General features: G+C 32.5%; 2 protein-coding genes across 2 annotated transcripts; both read left to right on the forward strand.

Annotated features, from left to right (window-relative positions):
- Positions 1-652: 652 nt before the first annotated feature.
- Positions 653-13,582, forward strand: Phum_PHUM318980 (uncharacterized protein; the record flags this gene model as incomplete). The annotated part of the gene is made up of 15 exons (XM_002427391.1): positions 653-710; positions 979-1,317; positions 1,384-1,431; positions 2,135-2,167; positions 2,406-2,681; positions 3,945-4,140; positions 4,217-4,498; positions 4,587-4,714; positions 4,807-4,971; positions 5,211-5,309; positions 5,597-5,872; positions 5,959-6,146; positions 9,069-9,131; positions 9,789-11,211; positions 11,346-13,582. 15 exons carry the CDS (start codon positions 653-655, stop codon positions 13,580-13,582), a joined length of 5,811 nt encoding a protein of 1,936 aa, XP_002427436.1.
- Positions 13,583-14,540: 958 nt separating this feature from the next.
- On the forward strand, positions 14,541-18,003 carry Phum_PHUM318990 (uncharacterized protein; the record flags this gene model as incomplete). Its single annotated transcript, XM_002427392.1, has 7 exons — positions 14,541-14,580; positions 14,731-14,787; positions 14,884-14,916; positions 15,695-15,773; positions 16,341-16,461; positions 17,642-17,793; positions 17,880-18,003. The coding sequence occupies 7 exons, from the start codon at positions 14,541-14,543 to the stop codon at positions 18,001-18,003; spliced, it is 606 nt and encodes a 201-aa protein (XP_002427437.1).
- Positions 18,004-22,191: the final 4,188 nt, after the last annotated feature.

The raw sequence follows: 22,191 nt of genomic DNA on the forward strand, positions 1-22,191 counted from the left end.
CTTTTATTTACTCCGTTAAAAGTGCTAAAACGTTTTCAAAAAAAAAAAAACAAAAAATCGAATTTATTTATTTATTTACACATTTAAAATTTTTGGATTTTGTGTGTGTGTGTGTGTGTGTGTGTGTGTGTGTGTGTGTGTGTGTGTGTGTGTGTGTGTGTGTGTGTGTGTGACGTCATCATAATAAAATTAATTTTTTTATTTCCGGTTTTTATTTTTAATTTTATCATCGGGAAATTTTCCTTTTAACTTTTTATTTTATTATATTTTTAATTTAATTTAATTTTAAAAAATTATTTAAATAATTTAAAGTTCATTTCCTTTGCGTGAGTGCGTGCATGCGTGCGTAAATACGCAGCGTGAATAAAGAAAATTAACAATTATTTATCTTAATGGATTTTTTATTTATTTTTATTGATAAGTTAATAACATTTAATGTACTTTTTAAAAAAAATGAAAGAAAGAAAACTTTTCATTTCGGTTGTAGAAAAAGTTTTTCTTTTCGAAACAATTATAACTATTACAAAAAAAATTCTCTTGGATTTTCCTTTTTGTTTGTTTCGAGTTAAAACATTTTGTTGTTGTTTGTTAAGTTGGCACAATGTAATTCCGGTTAACGTAATTTTTAATAAACCTTACGAATACGTCACAAATGGTTTTTTTAGAAGGAAAACACGTGCGTATGTGCGTGGTAAAAATATTTTCCGAAAGTATTTCATTACCAAATATCGATTGAGTAATTTTTTTTTTTTTTTTTTTGAAATTATTACGAAAATAAATTTTATCCAATATGGGTAAATCGATTCTCCGATAAATATTTGGTAACAAACGGTATAACAAAAAGAATTTTTTTTTTTTTTTTTTTATTAAGGAAATAATATAAGAGCAAACAAACAAACAAACAAACAAGAAGGCGAAGGAAATATATTTTTGCGTGTGTGTGTGCGTGTGTGTACAAATAATTTTCTTAATTTACAGTCAGTAATACAATTAAGAAATCACATACGGACGTTGAAACTAAAGAAACAAACATAACCGATTCGATAATATCGAGTTACGGTGTCGGTCCCACCGACGATAAGGGCAGACCATTGTTTGGTCTTCAAGCGTTGAGAAGGCATAAGGGAAAAACGGAAACGGATACGACCGATTACTTACAAAAAGAACCACAATCCCCGGACGATATTAAAGATTCATCTGGCAGAGCTTTTTTCGGTTTGAATGCTTTGAGAGCTCCCAGAAAAAATATCGAAACATTTGATGATACCGACTCTAAATTTAAAGAATTAACACTTAATAACACAGACACTCGTTCAAGTAAGTTATTATTATTATTATTATTATTATTTTTATTATTAATTATTATTATTATTATTATTAAAGACATTTGTCGTGATTGTTTGTATATGGAAATGGAAACAGGAAATGACAGTCATTTATTATTATTTTAAATTTTGGGTTTTCCGAGTCGAAAAAAAAAAAAAAATGCGTACGAACACGCATGTACGTAATTTGTTTTTTTTTTTTTTTAGCAGACGACAAAAATTACTTTTTTTTAAACAAAAACATTTTATTATTTACATACGTATAAAAAATACAAAAAAAAAAAAAATAAACATAAATAATAACCAACGAAAAACAAAACAACAACAACAACAACGATGACAATTTCAATAATAATAATAATAATAATAATTTTTGTTTGAATGTTTTCACTTTTTTTTTGTTTCATTTATTATTATTATTGTTGTTATTATTATTATTATTATTATTATTATTATTATTATTATTATTATTATTATTATTATTATTATTATTATTATTTCGTTTAGTAAATAAAAAAAATTTGAACTGAATCAGAAAACAAAAAAATTAATTAACAAAAAATTTAATTAAAAAAAAATCCATTATTATTATTATTATTATTATTATTATTAACGTTAATGCGAATTTGTATGTCGTAATAATGTTAAAACTTATTATTATTGTTGTTGTTGTTGTTTTTGTTTTAGTTTGTTAATAACAAAAAAAAAACTTAAAACATTTTTTTTAAAAAAAAAAATTTATTTTATTTTTAATAATGACGTCATTTTTTGTTTAAATTATTTATTTATTTATTGTTGAAAATTAATAGTAGTTGTTGTTGTTGTAGACGTAGACGTAGAAAGTTTTTGTTTATAAATCCATTTTTTTTTTAAATAATAATAATAATAATAATAAAATCCATAAATAAATAAAAATTAAAAAAAACGAAAACAACTTTTTCTTAACTTTATATTTAATTCGCACATAATTTTTTTTTTTTTTGTTTACTAATATTATTATTATTATTATTATTTTAAAATCTCAAAAATGAAGAATTTTTAAGTAAATTTCTAAAAAATTATTATTATTATTATTATTAGTGTCGTCGAGCCCTCGTGATTCTCCTCTGAGAACTAAAAATTACGAGGATGATGGTGGTGAGGATTTACATCCGGATGATGTTGATAGAATTTTATCCGAACCGGGTCAATCATTGAAAGACATGATTAAAAAACACGAACGTTTATTGGATGATGACGATTATAAAACAACCGAAAAAACATCATCATCATCATATTCAACGAGCACGGTTGTTAGATCTTCTGCTGTAAGAAGACCCGATGGTACCGTTTCCGTTAAGAAAAACGTCATAAGAGGTATGTGTAAAGGATTGATTTTGTCGTGGGATTAGAATTTCAGCTTTCTAACCGTCATCGGCAAAACATTTTCATTTTTTTTTTTTCGAGGGGATGCAGGGGAGAAAGGGGAGAAAGATGACACGCGAATATCGATGTTATTAAGTAGTAGTAGTAAGTAAAATTCATATTAAAAAAAAAAAAATGTCGAACTTGAATTGCAATTGGCAAAAATCCCGACTCGAAAAAAAAAAATCGTAAGAGATCGAATAACTTAAATCTGATCGTTTTAAGTAGTGCCATCATAACAAAAAAAAAAAAAAAAAAAAAACGTCTGGCAGAAGACAATTTTTTTATTATTAATTTTCTTTTTATTTTTGGCTTTTGAAACAAACAAATTTCAAAATTTATTTATATATATAAATAAATAATAAACGGAAATTAATAATCGAATATTTATTTCGATATCGTTCGAGTTCGACTTTTATAAAAGAATCGTTCGAGTTCGATTTATTTTTTCTTTTCTTATTTTTTCATAATCGTTGAACAAAAAAAAAAAAAAAAAAACGTTTTTTCGTCATTTTTTTCTCTTTTTTTGTTAACGCGTTTTAAGTTTGGTAATAATAATAATAATAATAATAATAACAATCGATTTATGTGATAATGACACTTTTGAATGAATTATTATTATTATTATTATACGCCGTGCCTGAAAATCGTGACAGAGAAGAAAATTTTTTTTTTTAACCGCAAATTTGTATGATTCAAGTTTTGTTTTGGTTTTTTTTTTTCAAAAATCATTTAAACGATGTTTGTGTAAATTTATTATTATTATTATTATTAAAAAAAACGGATATGATGAATCCGATAAAAATTATTAAAAATTTTTTTTTTTTTTTCAACGAGGAAAATAATTGTTTTGAAAAAAAAAAAAAAAAAAAATGGCGGCGTGAGGAAAAATGTCGGTCAACGTGAAAAAACGTGTCCATGTTTCGTTTTTTTTTCGTTTATTACGGAATGTAAAAAAAAAATTTTTTTCACGCTATAAAATTCTCGATAATGTTAAAAGGATAAGATTTGGATTAATATGCGGATTAACGATTATCTTAATCTTTTTTTGTTTTTATCTTGTTAATCCTTTTTTTAACGGGGATGCTGTATTATCGTCGTACGGGTTTTTCTTTTTCGGAATCGTATTTTGCATTTTTGTTTATTACGGTACGGAAAGGAAATGTTTTGAAAGTTTTAGTTTTGATTTTAAAAATGATTTTTTTTTTTTCGTAGGAGAAACAACGTCTAAAAATGATGAAGAACCGAAAACGAGAGTCACGAGAGAAGAATATTCTTACGAAACTCCTGGTCATGAACCGATTGACATCCTCGATATTGATAGCGAAGATGAAAAATCATATAGAAGAAGATCGATTAAATCCGTTACGAGCAGATCATCGACAACGGATTCCGTTAAAGATAGATTCAGGTAAACTATTAAAACTTTTATTATTTTTTTTTTTTTTTTGGAAAATTTTATTATGTTCGATATTTTTGTGTCACAGAAGCACAGTTTCGCCAACATTGAAAACCACTCGTAAAACTCCATCTCCAGAAAGAGGCTCACCCGATCGATACATGGATTCGCCATCTCGTTTATCGAACAGGACTCCAATTGACGATTACTCGAGAAGAAGAGATGATTTCGATGATAGAAGTCAATCGTCTAGAAAATCCATAAGCGATAGATTAACACAATTGTCAAAAAAATTTTCAAACGATTCCATTGATAGAAAATCTGATTTTAGAGATACTAAAACGGATACGCAATACAGCACTTACGTAAGGTGAGATAAATAAATGGATGGCGGCGAAAACCGGAAACCGGAAGTAAACATCTTTTTAATAAATAAAATTTATTTTTTTTTTTTCCAGTAAAACTTCAAACACTTACAAAACTTCCGTCGATGGAATGTCTTCTCCATCGATTGATTCTCACAGATACGGATTAGAAAATGGAATCCCAGATAGAAAATATTCTTCTCCGCGAGATGACGAACCAGGTACGTACAGGTTTTTCACATCATTTTCCTTTTTTTTTTTTTAAAAAAAATATTGAGTTATTAAAAACTCATTAATATCCTATTTCCTTCAGGCTATCGTCGAGGATCATCAACACCGATTGATGACGTCAAAGAAACATTATACCGTAAATTTACGGGTACCGATGAAACCGAGCATCACAGCATGCCTAGTTTCAGTAGAATTGGAAAAGGAGGCTCCGTCAAAGCGTTATCTCAAAAATTCCAGCAAGCTGCAGGTACTTAACAAAAAAAAAATTTTTTTTAAATTTAAAACCAAAAAATGTGACGGTAATTTAACACGACTAATCAATTGCAAAACTAATTTAAATAATTTTTATTATTATTTTTTTATTTGACTTCCGGTTAAAATGAAAAATAAAAAATATTATCATTCATCCATTGTAATAATTTTTTTTTTTTTTTTAAAAATAAAATCATTATGTAATCATATTTTATAACTAATAAATAGCCGAAGCCGAGACACCCAAAACCGGGGTTTCATCTTACCCAAAAGCGGGCCTGATACTTCGGTCGACCAGCTTCAAGCACACGAATGGTGATTTAACATCTCCAGGTAATCATTTCTATCTAATTTATACACGCATACCTCATTAAAAAAAAAAAATTAATTTTTTTTTTTATCTAAACATACATGCTTATTTTATTTTTTTAAATGCGTTGTCGTGATAAGAGCGCTTGTCGAGCCTTATCAAAAAAAGGACAACAGCGTCAAGGAGTCCAGGCCAGGTATCTTATTGCTTTTACCGCTTGATTATTATTGACCCACCCTTCCTAACAAACGAATTTTTATTTCGAATGATTTCGAGGGATTGACAAATGAATTTTTTTTTTTAAATTTAGATTCACCAGGATTCAAACATTCGGCTTCGATGGAAGTTAGAGTTGGATCCCCCAGCAGAAGCGGTACGGATTATCCGAACGAAAGAGGACGCGGAGATTCGGGACGCAGTTGGTCTCCTGGACACAGGGATAGATTGAGTGACGTTAACGAACGTCGTTACGTCACACAAACGACAGAAATAAGAACGGAAAGTGGCGGAAAATCATTTCTTGGAAATCCTTCAAAGGTGACCGGCGTGCAAGATATAATAACTAGAATGAGAGCAGCAGATCAAGGTTTGTTTTCACTTTTAAAATGTCGGATTAAAATTAATTTTAATTAATTACTAACGAATTTTTTTTTTTTTTTTTTTTTGATGTAGATTCACTTGCTGACGACACAGCTAGCGATACGGAAGCTCGAGCTCTTCTTAATAAGTTTCTTGGAGCTTCCGTTATGATGTCTGGTATGGAACCTTTGGTGAAAGCCTCCGGAGCTAAAAGTTCAACTTTAGTGTCTGAAGTTGAAAGACAAAGAATATTAGATTCTCCGACCAGGGGTGATTACAAGGTAAGTTTTTTATTATTTTTCGACATTCTAATTCCTACCCTGCTTTCAATGAGAGAGAGAGAGAGAGATTTAGCGGAAGACATTTATTGAGAATTTTGTTTTTGTTTAGTCAGTGAGTAGTCATTCGATTACTAATTTTATAATAAAAGGACTCATAAAAAGTTTTTCATCTTCTTCTTTTTTATAAAAAAAAAAAAACGAGGACAAAATCATTAGTTAAAAATTTGTTGGCAATTTTATATCAAACAAAAATGTCCATTGTTTTCTTATTTTATGTTTTTTAAGGTTGTTTTTTTTTTTCGTTTTTGTGTTTAAATTAACGCCCTTGAAAATAAAATTTTCATTTCGAAAATTTTCCTTCCTCGTTTCGTCGCCATGTTGTTCCATGATGGTGAAAAGTTAAAAAATTGAATTCCGCTCTCATGTTTGTTTCCTGTTTGTTTTACAAAAATTTTTTTTTTTGAAATTCTTTTTCTTTCTTTTGCTTTAAAAGCAGAAGGAGTAAAAAAACTCGCGATTCATTTCGCGCCATTTTTTAAATTTAAATTTTTAAATCTCGACGGATTATTATTCGATTGTAAAACTAATTTAATTGTCCGACATTTTTTTGGGTTTTAAAAAGTTATACGAAATTTTTTTTTTTTTTTTAACTAACAGCTGTTAAATGTCATGTTTTGTAAGAATCTTTCCTTCCTTCGCCACTGACGTCCCTCACAACTAACTTCGTGTTCATCTTCAGTAAAAAAAAAAATTTTCTTCAGTTGTTTAAATCTGTTCTCTGGTTAAAGTTTTAAATTTATTTTTTTAATTTTGTTTTTTCGTGACAGTTTTTAGTTTTTTTTTTTAAATTTCTCTTCATATTTTTTTTTTTTTTTAAACTAAAAGTTTAGTTTTAACTAATTTTTAAATTAGTTTTAATTTCCCCCCCCCCCAAAAAAAAAAAAAAAAAAAAATTTGAAGTGATTTAAATTTATCAAAAAAAAAAGAAAAATTTCTGAATGTGAACTTAAGTAAGTGTGACTTTTTTTTTTTTTTTGATTTTCGGGGGGGAAATGGGGGTTATGATAAAAAAAAAAAACTTTGTTGGGGAGGGGAAGGGGGAGACGGAAGTACTCAAACCATCGCATTAAAACTTTTCGAGAAAAACGTTCGCCATGTTTTTTTTTTGTTTTTTACCCGGTGATCTTGTGCGATGACGACGTGACCGATGAAAATCGTCGTCACGATATTTAAATAAAATTGTCAAAATGTCTTTTTAACAAAATCGAAACGTGAAAAAAAATTTTTTTTTTTTTTTTTTTTTGGCAAGTCTTTCGTTTAATATGCCACACATAAATTTTTATTGATGTCTTCTGCTTCTTGATCGCCCCGCATCTTTCCCCGCCATTTTTTTTTTTTTAGTCATATTTAATTTTGCGCTATTAAAATTTTTTTATAATTTTTAAGGAAATGATATTAAACGAAACGGTTGAGAGTTGGGGAGGGAACGGGGGGGGAGGGGGAGAGGACTTTAATGCATTTCCCATTTTTTATTTATTTATTTATTTATTTTATTTAAATTCGAAGCGTAAATTTTTTTTTAAAAAATATATTGAAACTCAGCCAAAACATTATAAAAATAAAAACAAAAAATTTTTTTTTTTTATGTTAAGGCCTTGAAACGATCGAGGGTTGGTTGGATGGCGATTTGCGAGTTCGAACGAATCCTTTCTAACGTTTTTTCTTTTCCCAATTATTTATTTAATTTATTCCACCGGAAATTTGCGTACCTGTCTGTCGTTCCTCCGATGAATCCTGTCACTCTCCCGAAGGAATTCTCTCTCTTTCACTTTTCAAAAAAAAAATTTTTTTGTTTATGGCGAACGCGTTTCAAAACGACGACGAGGAGGTTATGAATCTTTCATCGCGTTATAAAAAAAAAAAAAATTTTTTTTTTAATTAAAGTTTTGAAACTTTCGCAGGATTTAAGGAGTCGAGGGGTTAAGAGGGAGGGGAAGAAAGAGTGCGTGGGAGGACACCGTGTATTTTAAAATAAAACGCCCTTTTTCGATATATGTGGAAAACGCGTAAAATTTTATTTTAATTTTATTTTAATTTTTGTCTTGCAAAAAAAAAAAAAAAAACATTTGCATTAATAATGATAATAGAAAGACACGTGGTGGTGTGCGTGTCTTCTGTTGAATTTCTTTTAATAAGGACTCTGAGATCTTAAAATAGTTAAACGTTAACGTTTTTCCCTTGACGAGTTTGCGCGGAAAAATTTTTTAAAAAAAACGTTCGACGAGTGCCCAAAATAGGCGAGAGATGAAATTTAAAATTTTTTTTTGTTTTTTACATCAGCCAAGGAGAGAGAGAGAGAGAGAGAGAGAGAGAGAGCTCTCCTCCCTCCCTCTCTCTCCTCCTCCTCCCCCTAAACAGAAAAAAATTCGTTTATTTTAATCTGTCATTATTATTATTATTATTATTTTTCCTTCCTTTCTTCCTTGTAAAATACCAATCCCTTATTAATTTTCATATTTCGGGTAAGTTCGCGAATAATGATAATGATAATGAAATTATTTCGCGTTTTTTTCTTTTCTCTCATCGTGACAGAATCACGCACACGCACACATACGCACCTCTCTCTCTTTCTCTCTCTCACTCCTTCTTAATATATATTCTGCAAAAAAAATCAGAATCTCCTCGTTCAATTCTGTTGTTTAAGGCCAAGTAAAATTTATGTTTTTTTTTTTTTTTTAATTGGCTCAAAATCAAAATTAATTTTATACAAAAAAAAAATGGCATCGACATCTTTGTATGTTTATACAATCATTCGTTAAATTTCACGCCGGTTATTAACAGTATATAAAGCTATAGTTTATAGTCTATAGTTTATAGTTTTATTTTGTCGATTTAAAAAAAAAAATTTTTTTTACATTTTAGGATTACAGCACCTCTAACGATAATATCGACGATATTTGGGACGAAAAAAGATTAAGACAGTTGGTAAGTAATAAAATGTCTCTTTTTTCTTCTTTTTTTTTTTTTCATGTTGGTCATACTGATTTTTTTATTATTATTTTTTTTTTCTCCAGTTGGATGCTTGTACTGATTACGAAGGAAGACGAAAAATCAGAGCTAGACTTCGCGCAGTGATGGCCGATAATACAGGTAAATAATTATTATTATTATTTAAAAAGTTTTTTCCGACGTGACTCCGACGTTAAATTAATTTTTATACCATTTAAAGACTTAACAAGTACTACTACTACTACCACTACCACTACCACTACTACTACTGGAGGTAGTCATCGAGACGACGATGAATCAAAATATTTAAAAGATTCCGGACGTGAGGGTGAGTCACTTCTTCCATATCTCGAAAGACTTCGTACAACTCTAACGATTGACTCTCGCGATATCGATTCTCACGTTGATAATGATAATAACCATGTCGATAATAATAATAATCCCAATTATAATAATAATAATAATAACAACAACGATACACGGAAAGAACCGGGAAAAGATTTACGTTTATTGGCGGGTTTACGAGATTCCCTACGCGAACATCAAACTTTAAAAAAAAAAAAAAAAAAAGATGATGATGATGATGATGATGTTTTGATAAGGGAAATATACGAATACGTAAAAACATTACAGACTACTTTAGAATCCCGGTTGGCAACGGAACAATCATTAGATTCTAAAACGAAAGACAATTTAATACAACTCGTTATTCAATTACAAAAATCGTTAAAAATGACACCTTGTTCCGATGAGGGGAAAATTTACAACGAATCTTCTTCTTCCACTTCTAATAAAATGTCGAATAGGAAAAGATTTTTAAATCGAAGGCTTTCGCGCCAAAATAGGCACACGGTTGTTGTAACGACAAAAGAATTAGCTGATGCTAGGCGTTTAATGGAATCTAATTCCGGTTATCAGTATAGTTCTTACGCTGTTTCAACTCCTTCCTTAAATAATCTTTCCAAATCTACCGATGATGATGATGATAGTCATACTAAACCGGTGGTGGTTGAATCTTCTTACGGTATAAAAAAACAAAAATCCGTTGGAGATTTATTATTTGTCGATAATAATTTAATAAATAACAAAACGTTCAGATCCGTTAAATTCGATCCGGTTAAAAATAAATTTTTCGGTACGGTTTTGGGTAATTCAGTTGCTAAACCTTATCACAGTGTTTGGGACATACCTTCCGAAACGGAAAAATCAAATTTCGGTCGCGAGAATCCGACGAAAGGTTCTGATAAAATAAATTTCAACCGAAACGAAATTTCTGGAAAGGAGGATGCCGATGAAATAAAAAGTAAAAAAATAAAAAATTCAACGAGTATTAGTGATTGTGATAATCGTTTAAATAATACTTTAAAATCTAATAAACCTGTGATAAGTGGTAGCAGACGATCGTCAAAAGAAAATAAATATAAAAAAGATGGGATGAGCACGACGGAAAGTAGCGAGTCGACGATGATGACGAGTAGCGACGACGAATCATCTTCGAGTGATGAAAATAATGAAAAAAAATCCAATATAAAATCACCATCATTTAAAAACAAAACGGGAAAAAGATTAAGTAGTAATAATAATAATAAAGAATATACAAATAATGAAATAATGAAACGGACGACGGGAAATAATCATTCGAATAAGGAAAATTTTATAATAAACAATGTCGAAAGACGAATACAGGAAATTCAAAATGAAAACAAACATCGTAGCAGGCCCAAAGGAAGATCGATCGAAGAATTGGAAAAAGCTTACAGAGAACGAAAAGCTTTGGATGCTGCGGAAAATAAAAAAAAAATTAAAAATCAAATTTTACATTCTAATGATGATTCGACGACGCGACGACGACAAACAACAACCGATTTAAAATCTAAACCTGTGACGAAAGACTGGAATCATACTGGAGGAGAAATGGCGAGAGATGTTTCGCGTACGGAAAGCGAAATGTCGATATCATCAACGAGTACGGAAAATAGCATTTGTCACGCACAAAAACTATTGAAAATGGCAAAATCGTGTGATGGCGTCACCGGAAATGATGACGAGAAATCAGGTAACAAATTAAAAAAAAAACGCTGTAGGACTCGTGTGACGTAACAATAAAAAAAAAAAAAAAATTTTTTTTTAAATTTGAAATTCTAATTGAAGTTATAAAATTGTTAAAAAATGATTAATTGCCTTTTATAGCGAATAATTCACAATCGTCGAGTTCGAATATAATATGGAGAAAAGATCATCAAAATCCGACGAATCGTTCGATACAAGATTCGAAATATTCATCACCCGATCAATGGGAAAATAGATTTAATAAAATAAAAACGGCTTTCGAAAATGTTGACGTCATCAAAGATGATGACGTTAAATTTGGACATCGGACTACTGCTAGAGTGAAAAGTCCGAAATTTTTATCGAAAAGTGCCGATAGTTCTTCGACGGATTTAAAATTTAATGATAAAATAAATCGTGAAAATAGTTTCGTAAATAAATTACTACTGAATCGGAAAAACTCTCTGGAAAATTCTGTTAAATTACCGTGGGCTAATGCGACGAGTGACGGTGTGATTGTCGGATCGTTGACGGTTTGCCCGGAAAAATCGAAAATGAATTATTTTCCTCCTATTTCTCCTCAACCCGTCAATCAATTCAGGCACGCTCCCATGTCGGCTTTTAAACCCGTTCAAAAAAAATCAGAGACTCGCGGCGTGGAAAATCAACAGAAATTTATTTTCAACGAACCTTCCAATCAGCACAAGGTCAAATTTGATCCTTTCGCTCGGGAAAATTCAAATGATAATAATTATCCAATTTTACCCTGGATAAAAAACAATGAAGTCGCTCAATGTGAAAATTCCGTTAATTCGACTCTGGCCAAATTCGAAAGTTTGTATAGTTCCGCACATCGAGTGCACACCCCTCAAATCCTAGGTCCAGGTATTGCACCTTTGCTATTTAAATCTCCTAGTCAGCCATCTTTGATTCAGTCTAAGGCCAAATCGTTCACGCCGTCTTATCCAAATGTTAAATACACCGAACCTAAAGTTAACCAAATGAATTTTTCTTCCGATGAACCTATTCTCCGGTACGATGCTCCATCGGTAAAACAAAAAGCACAAAATTTTCAAAATTCATTTTTGAGTATAGGCCCCGTGAAATGTCCGAAAATTTCAGAACCTAAAAAGGAATCATTTAAACCCATAACCACATACAGCGTTGACGTTGCGGCAACATCAACCGTTTATCCCAACAGCGATGATAGTTCCGTTGAAAATGGTTATTCTCCATTACCTGCACGACCCGAAAGTCCTTCCACTCCTGAAGAACAAATAGCCGTGAGTAAAATTATGGGTTCCGCGAATCAACAGCAAGCTGTGACAATCAGACAGAAAACTCAATGGCGAGATGACGATAGTAAATTTTCAGCCGTTAAAAATTTAACGAACAGTCTGCAAAAATTAACGACGAGTCCTTCGGAACAAAAAGATTTACTTTCTCCTAAAAAACCACCCTCTACCCTAAGTTCATCTTCGAATACGTCACCTCAAAGATCTCCTCTTCTTCCTCCGAAGCTACCCACGGGCAAGTTTTCGCCTAGTTCCCTAACACCCACCTCGACAAGTGTCGCAAGCGTAGACGATAACAATCATAATTCGTTGTATCAAAATAATAAAAGTCCCGGTGAACCCTTTAAACCCACATTTCCGGACAAAATAATCACGAGCAAGCCGTTGGGTAAAAGACCATCATCTGCAGAATCATTGATAACAAATTCCGACGAAATCTTAGACAAAGAAGATGATGGTGTGATTATATCGAGGATACAAATTCCACACTGTTTTACCGTTGGAACAAGTCCGTCTTCCGTTTCTCCCATGAACGTGTCACCATCTAACGGACGCATGCATTCTCCGGATACGTCACATTTTTCGTCGTATTTACAAAAATCAGAATCGTGTCATCAGATGAACGGTCCGATAAAAGGCAGACGACCGCAAAGTTTAATAATACCGAATCAACCCGATTTCAACAATGGTCAACCCGCACTTCCAAGAGTATCATTAAATCCTTTGTTAAAGACAAAATCTAGTCACTCGCTAGGAATAGGAGGAAAACAATTCGAAGCTTTCATTAATCAAAATTTGGTTGAAAGCAAACAAAAAACGGTTCAAGAATATTTTTCTATGAAAAATTCAACATCCAAATCGAATAAGATGAAAAAAAAAGTTTCGAACGGTTCGTCGTCATCGACCCTTGATCTCGATTACAATTTGGACAACGTGGACGAAGCTTTCGATGCACTTTTTTCCTCGGTTACGACGGATAAAAATGATGGTAAATCCGTTAGATCGAAAGAGGGAAAACAAATAATGAAAAGCATGTCGGCTGCTTCTCTCGTTTCTCAAGGGAGAAATGGCGGGAACAAGTAAAACGTGCGTGTCACGACAATCATCAAAGGCAAGGCGAAATGGTTTTTTTATATAGGCGATCCGAATATCCAAAGCATTGCTACGTAAGAAAGTTAGTTCGTCATCACGCACGCACACGCACACAAACACGCGTTTTCCTCTCCAATCCACGAAAACACTCGCCATCGACTTGTTGCCGATATGTATATGTATTTACATTGAACATTATTTAAATAAATAAATAAAGAATTATCTGTTATGTGAGACAAGTGACACGGTTATGCATTTTTTAAATGGATTTATTTTCATCAAATCGAGGATGAATGAATGATACAAGATGGACGACAACAACACATCACGTGACGTTTGTTTATGTCTTCGAACAACGTGAGTTAAGACCAAAAAAATTTGTTTCTTTTTATGATTTTGCATAAGACATTTGAGTGAAATGGAATGGATTGGAAAGTAACAAGTAGTAGCATTTTAAAAGTTTTTACATTAACAATATTTGAATTACCCAATAATAATAATAATAATAATAATAATAATAACAACAGCCGTGCGAATTCGCTGATGAAAAGCAAAAAAATTTTGTTTTTTTTTTTTTTTGTTTTTGGTTTTTTTTTTTTCATACATTGCCTAACAATTCGTAGCAACGTGGCAGTAGATAAAAATTGTTTTTTTTTTTTTTTTGTTTAATTAAGCATTTGAATTTCAGTTATATCTTGGTTTTCCCGCCATTTTTTTTTTTTTTTAGAACTTTGTTTTGTCCGCGTGTTTAATTTTAGCCGTGTTAAGTTGTAGAACTTTTTTTTTTTTTTTTTTTTTTTTTGGTAGAAGTGGAATGATAGCTGAAATGTTGGTACGCATGTAATTTGAGCTTTTTTTTTTTTATTATTCGAGCTAACTTGTACAGAGCCGTGACATTTTTTTTTTTTATGTAAATACGTTTTCTTTTTTTTTGTACATTATTATTAAAATGGTGTCATTTTTGTTTTGTTTTCGACATTCGTTAACAAGTGACGACAAAATTCCCTGTTTTTTTCCCTCCTTTTTTGCTCAAAAGTGCCATCTGTAGTCAATCACGTAAAATATTTGTTATTGAATATTTTTTTTTACGTTGACAATAATCGTTAATTTTTTTTTTTTTCTCCCCCTTTTCTGAACAGATTCTGAAACCGTCGTGACTTCAAGATCAAGTCCAGGAAGTTCATCCAGAACAGTTGGTAAGAATTTATTAACAAATTATTTCAAACAACTTTTTCTTCGTAAACAATAAAATTAATAATTATAATAATAATAATTTTTTCTTTTAATTTCAGTTACATCCAAATCAACTTTTACGACCACCACAAGTAAGTCACGCAAATCTCCATATAATAATATAAAATAATAAATTTTTTTTTTTTTTATATATATATACGTTACGTCCGCCATTTTGTTTTTCAGCATTTAAATTAAGATAAATTTTTTTTTACGGTTTATCGCGTAAGTTATTAAGACGAAATTATTTTTGGGGGGCGCGAATAAAAATTCCCTACATTTACTTATTTATATTCAAACAAGCAATCAATCAATCATTCATTCATCACCGGGAAGGGAAGGGAAGGGGAGGGGGGAAATTATTTTCCAATCATTTATTTATCTATTATTATATCTTACTTACTAAATTATAAAGAATAATAATAATAATTAATCGGCTTCTAAAAAAAAAAATAGGTTAAATAATAATAATGATAATAACTTAATGATAATCGTCGTAGTTACTCACATGGAAAAACAAAAAAAATTTTCCACTTATTAACGTGCCTTTTCCAAATAATAATGATAATGTTTAGTTATTAATTTTATATATAAACGAGGTTGTTGTACAGTACTATTAAAAAAAAAAAAAAAATTTAATTTGAGCACTTTTTACTTATAATCACACGGTATTAATAATAATAATAATGATAATAATTAAATAATGATGATTAATAAATATAAATAGCACTTTGTATATAATTAATGTTCTTATATTAATTGTACATAGTCGACGACGAATCTCTTCATCATCATTATTATTATTTTTTTTATTTTAATATAAAAAAAAAAAAATTAACAATTAATAATAATAATAATAAATTATTTCAGCTCCTTCTACTAACAAACCAATATCACCATTTGCAAAATTTCAACAGTTAGATCGTCAAAATTCAGGTTCAACGCCAAGGTATGTATTTTAACAATTTTAAAAGTTTGTTTTCCTTTTTTTTGTTTTCCTTTTGTGTACAGTTGATAGTAGGGAAAGAAAGAAAATCATTCATGCGAATTATATTATATCTATCCGGTCTGGTTGAACCTTATTTTTTTTTTTATGGTATTTGATATGAATAAGTTTCTCTCTCTCTCTCTCTTTCTTTCTCTCTCATTAAATTTTCTCCTGGAAAAGTGTTTCTCGTTCTGTTTTACGTTCACTTCTTTTTACTATTTTTTAATTTTTTTTTCTTATGGTGGGAAAGGTTGAAAATTCTAATTCCCAGTAAAACATATATACATAAATATATATAAGAGAATTTAACGGGATTATTATTATTATTATTATCTGTTTTCTTCCATTCATTTACTTTGTTTCCTCGTAAATATTACAAAATTTGTAAAAGCATCTACGAAGGTTTCTGCTTTTCTCTCACTCTCTCTCTATCTCTCTCTCTCTCTTTGAGTCCTTTCAATGAAGAAAATTAAAATAAAAAAATGATTAATTTAATAAATTTATGAAAGAGCTTGTACTAACCTTTAGCTCCCCGAGCGCTGGTAATGCGCCATACTTCACGTTCACCGATCCAAAACTGTGTCGTTCTGCATCCGGTGCCAAGGATCGACTTCTCCAGTGGTGTCAAAGCAAGACCAAAGAATACAAGGTATCCATCATCCACCTTAGACAAAAAAAAAAAAATATTACGTGCTTTCACTTACATAACTCACAGCATGATTATTTAATATAAATCCACGTTTTTGTTTTTTTTTTTTAGGTTTTTTTTTTTTTTAAATTTTAAGTAAAAAACAAATAATTTCTAACGGCTTTTTTTTTTTTGGTTTTGTTTTGTTAACAGTAATAATTCACACAACAATCACGCCATACGATTGCTTGTTTTTTTTTTGTGTGTTTAAAGAGGGCGCTGCTGCTGCTGCATTCTATTCTTTTTTCAAACGTGACGGTTACGTTTAAAATAAAGGTTTTTTATTGGTGGAGCGAAAGGGAAGGGGAAGGAAGGGGGTAAAATTTTTTTTATTAACGTGCTTATAATGGAGAACGAACGAACGAACGCGCATCACGTGACTATTTTCCCTGTTGCTGATTGGCGTTCGTGTCGTTTAATTCGTTGCCGTAATTTTGAAAAACGCGCGCGTTTCGTTTGTTGTCTTTTTTTTCAACTTGAAAAAAAATTCAAAATGAATTTAAAAAGTGTTCATTTACACGGGGGGGGGGGATATTTTACAAAAGTTAAAATTAAGCCGTAAACGTGATAGCAGACGATGGGAAAGAAAAAAAAACGGCGGGAAAATTTTTAAGATTTATTTTATTTGCTTTCGATTGATGCTCGTCAAATCCTGGTATAAAAACCACGGGGAAGCATCAATTTACAGAAAATGCGCTTTCGCCGCCATATTTGTTTTTGTGGCATTGAAATTTTTTTTTTTTTTTTTTTTTTTAACTTGCTGGTGAAACGGTAACGATTCGTTTTTAATTATTTTGAGTTTTTATTAATGATTTTGTTAACTATTTGACGGAAGGTTTTTTTTTATTCCTTTTTCGGAAAATTTAGCTAAACTACCTTCGTTTCGTACAAAATTTTCCGGATCGATCGCGAATTTTTTTTATTAATAATAATAATTATTATTATTATTCACACGAGAAAGCACATTTCAACAAAAAAAAAAAAAAAAAAAAAAAACGTAAAAGGATCGCCGGTTCCTGAGCTTTCACCTGCGCATTTTCACATTATCTTAATAATAATAAGTCACATGGATTAATTTTATTTATTTTTTTTCTTTCTCTCTCTTTCTCTCTCTCTCTCTCTCTCTTCATTTTCGAAATAGAACATTCAAATAGAAAACTTTTCGACGAGTTGGAGTAACGGTTTGGCATTTTGCGCTCTCATTCATCATTTTCGACCCGAAGCTTTCGATTACGATTCATTGTCGCCGAATGAAAGACGAAAAAATTTCGAACTTGCTTTTAGAATAGCCGAGTGAGTATAATATATAGAATACTATGAATTTATCCTTGTCTTTTTCATTGTAATTGACATTATCTCTCTTTCTCTCTCTTTTGTAGGGATAAAGCAAACATTGCACCTCTCCTCGACGTTGAAGATATGGTAATGATGAGAAAACCCGATTGGAAATGCGTTTTCACATACGTACAATCGATTTATCATCGTTTTAAAAACGAAGATTAATCATCATCATTATTATTATTAATCATTTTTTTTTTTTTTTGTTAGATTTTAAATTATTCTATTAAGTGTAAGAGATTGTAAACTTTTGTTAATTTTTTTTTTAGAATGAGAGCGCTTTAAATTTTTGTTTTAATGTTTTAAAGTTTTTTTTTTTTTATATATTTTTTTTGCGTATAAACGTACCCATAATTTTTTTTTATAATTTATATAAATGAATATAAATATATAATATGTTAGAGTATGTATAACAACTTGCCTTAATACTACTTTCTTTTTTTTTTTGTACTAATTTTACATTGTTAGTAGAAAGTAAAATTTAATTCGAGTATTCCAATTTTATTATTATTATTATTTTATTTTTACATTATTTTTATTCTTTTTTGATTCATTTTCAAACGCATTTGCTATAAGTAAAATCTTTTTTAAAAAAATATGTAATAATAATACTAACCGTGAGCTTGTTTGCTACTACGAATAAATATATTTGTATTTTTTTTTTTTTGTTAATAATAATTTTTTTCGTTTATTTTTTTTATATCCAAAAAAAATTTCCTTTTATTGAATGTGGTTGGAAACTCCTGAGCACGTCGCAATAGCGTGGCTTATATGATGAGGGGGGGGGGGACGGTCGTTGGAGTTGTACCTACATTTCAGTCAGTCCCCTCTTCGGAAAGCCAGAACGTTAACCGTTCCACACGTTTACACTGGTGGGAGATTTGTTCTAGTCTCCGTTCCGTCATCACCTCGAAGACGAGAACGCATCTCCCTGGTAAAGCTGAAAGTTAAGTGTTAGTTGATCGCATCCTCTAATATTAAGGGTACCTGGATAACGGGAAAAGATAGACGAAGGATCGACCGGGGTCGTCGATCCTCCAAGAAATGTTAGAAATAAGAAAGTTTTTATTTACCGACAACGAAGCTAAGTTCGTCGCCGTAATCCGATAGTGATCATTCTATTGTAGATTTCTTACCGCACTTCACACTTTTTCACTTTTTTTATTAATTATTTTAACTATTGATTTTCAGACGGCGTTTTTTCTGACTATCCTCTTCTTTGCCGCCGTCTTCGTCTTCACTTTTCCTTTTTCTTTTTCTCGTACGGAGCAAACGACGGCGCACTACAGATTTTTCGCTCTCGCGTTCGCGGTCCTCTTTTCCGCTTCCGAAAATCGCGAAATCGCGGACCATTCCCGGAGTCCGCGAAGCAACGCGTCCACGAGGCCGCGGATTGACAAGTCGGGTCCGATGACTCCGACAATCCGCTGCCTGTGTCCGTCCCACGAGGGACTGCTATCGTGTGCTACCGTGTGTTCAACGTCGTCCTCGGGAGCACACTCCGCCGTCTCCTCTCTGCCGATTCGCCAAGTACGAACCGAACACCCCGTGACCCGTGAGCACCTGGGTGAGACGATAGGTCAAGTTTCCGTGACAGCGATCGCGGCGCCGCCCTGGCGAAGTGTGTCTCGAATTCCGGCGCACACGCGGTCGTCGAACGCCCGTCCGAAAGCCGTACTGATTCGGAGAGAGGTCTTCCTTCCTCCCCCTGATCGTAAGTGTTCGTCTATCCGGGACGCGATCACACGCTCCAACAACTTGTCCTCTACATAGAGAAGACAAATCGGCCGGTACGCCCTCGGCGTCGTCGGATCCCTACTCGGTTTGTTAAGGAGAACTAAGTTGGCTTCTTTCCACGGAGTCGGAAATGTCGCCCCTCGGAAGCACGCAGTGTAGAGCGCCGAGGATGCGGTAATGCACGCCGTTCGGGCCCAGAGCCGAGTGCCTCTTCGAGGCCGCGTCGAGGAGAAGGCGAACCTCCTCCTCCGTCACTGCGGTGTCGCGATTTACGTCGTACGGGAAATCCGCCGGGGGGAAACGCGAACGGTTCAACGCGAGGGAAGAACTCTTTGCGGTCACTTCAGCACGAAACTCCTTCGTCATGCCGGCCATCAGCGATCCCGACGAACCCCTCAGTTTGTTAGTCAGGAGACGGAACAGGAGACCCCACGAATCCGAAACCGTTTCGCTCAGAAGTTCCTTCCAACACGCCTCCTTGAAACTCCATATCGCTCGTCGGACCCGAACCCGCGGAGCCCTCCATTCCGCCTTTAAACGCGCAAGTTCGTCGTCGTTCACGATGTCCTCGTAGCGTCCTCCCCGTTTGATCAAATGTTTTTTTCTGCCGACGAACCGGCGACGTGCGAGGCAGGATTCTTTCCACAATTCTCCTATCTCGTCCGACCACCAGTACTTCGGCCGTTTCCGCGTTTTCGAGCGCGAGCCGATCCTCTTCATGCAGGAGTCCGAGATCCGTCGTAGGTCGTTCTGGACTCCCCGCGCCATGTCGTGCACGCTTCTTCTTCCTGCGCCTGGAGTAACTTCGTCTCTCCAGGCCTCCGCAGCGAGACACTCGGTGAGCCGTTCGTCGTCGAACGATCTCAGGCTCCGCCGGGGCGGGACGACGCGGAGCCCGTCGGACGAGGAGGCTGCCCCGCCCCCGAGCTTCGAGGAGCCCCGAAAGAAAACGCCACGTGGGCGTATGGTTTATATACCTTAAATTAACCAATCAAGAGTGAAAATGAAGGCGTAAAAAAAGGCTGTCTCGTGTTTTTTTCTGCCGGCACGGATAGTTCAATCAGTTTACACCACTTTTCCGTATTATACCTCAGGATGATATCCGGTTTGTTGGCCGACGGCTAGGGTTTATTATATACTGATGTGAGAATTACGAATGCGTTTTTTTAATAAATTTATTTATTGTTTTTTAAATCGTTGCACACAGTTCGGTTAAAAAAAAAAAATTTTTTCCCGAAGGGAAAAATCATTCGAACCTTTAAGGTTGATGACATTAAAAAAGTTTTGGAAATGTAAGAAGACGCAGACGTCGCGATTTGTTTTTTTTTATTATGTTTAAGGGAATTTTGAAAATTTTTCTATTCATTTTTTTGTCCGACAAACAACAACAACAAACAATCGAAATTATTTAAAAATTATGTTTGATGATGTGTTATCACAAAAAAAAAAAAATTTTTAACAATTTTAATAAATCCTTCTCCTTCTCCTCCTCCTCTTTCTACTTCTCCTCCTTCTCTTTCTCCTCCTTCTCTTTCTCCTCCTCCTTTTCTTCCTTCTCTTTCTCCTTCTCCTCCTTCTCTTTCTTTTTCTCCTCCTTCTCTTACTCCTTCTCCTTCTTCTCCTTCTTCTCCTACTTCCTGTCCTTTTCTTCCTTCTCTTCCTTCTCCTGTAGTTGTTGTTGTTGTCGTTGTTGACTTTTTTTGTTGTTGTTTTTGTTTACGTTAGAAAAACATAAGAATGAAGAGGTTTTTTTTTTGAAATCACGAGTGAAAATGGAGGTGTGGATTTATAGTTAAAGTCAGGTGTACAAAAATTTTAAATCAATAAATATTTTAAATTAATAAATATTTTTATTAAATCAGTTTTATTTTTGTTACAAAAGTTACAGACTATTTGTATATTTAAACATAAAATAATATAATTATTACTAAAAAATATAAAAAACTAATTACATCACAATAAACTAGACTTAATTACAAAATTATTGATATATAATTTATAAATAAATTATTAAATAAAACAATTAAAATTATTTAAATAAGTCGACATGACGTAAACGCATGTCAACCGTTGCACGCTACCTTACAATTATTATTATTATTATGGTCAAAAATTTATCAAATTCGTTGCGTATAAAAAAAAAAATTAATAATAATAATAATAATGATAAAATTTAAAAGTTTTGTTTAATAAATTGTACTAAAAAAAAAAATTTTCCTTTTATATGAACGATGACTAAGAGATTTTTTTATTTTATTTTAATTGAATTCGACTTGTTGCATTTTGAAATCGATGACATCATTTTTTATTTAAAAAAAATGGCGTTCATTTTTTATCGAACGTTTTGTTCTGTTCCTTTTTCGGGGAAATTTGATGGAGAAGGGAGAGCGATGTGACGTCAAAAAAATTTTACTTTTTACGCGCCAAGTACGAGCCGAACGCCTCGTGACCCGTGAGGACCTGGGTGAGACGATAAGTCAAGTTTCCATGATCCCGCTCCACCCAGTCCCCCACTCGGGGGCCAAGAACGTTAATGATTTCCCCCCGTAACGTTTCCGACCGTCGTTGAATCGCGCCTGCCAAGTGTTAAGAATAAGAGCACGAAGTTCCCTGCGA

The sequence above is a fragment of the Pediculus humanus genome, genomic scaffold, assembly GCF_000006295.1.
Source record: "Pediculus humanus corporis 1103172107729 genomic scaffold, whole genome shotgun sequence".
NCBI classification, from domain to species: Eukaryota; Metazoa; Arthropoda; class Insecta; order Psocodea; family Pediculidae; genus Pediculus; species Pediculus humanus.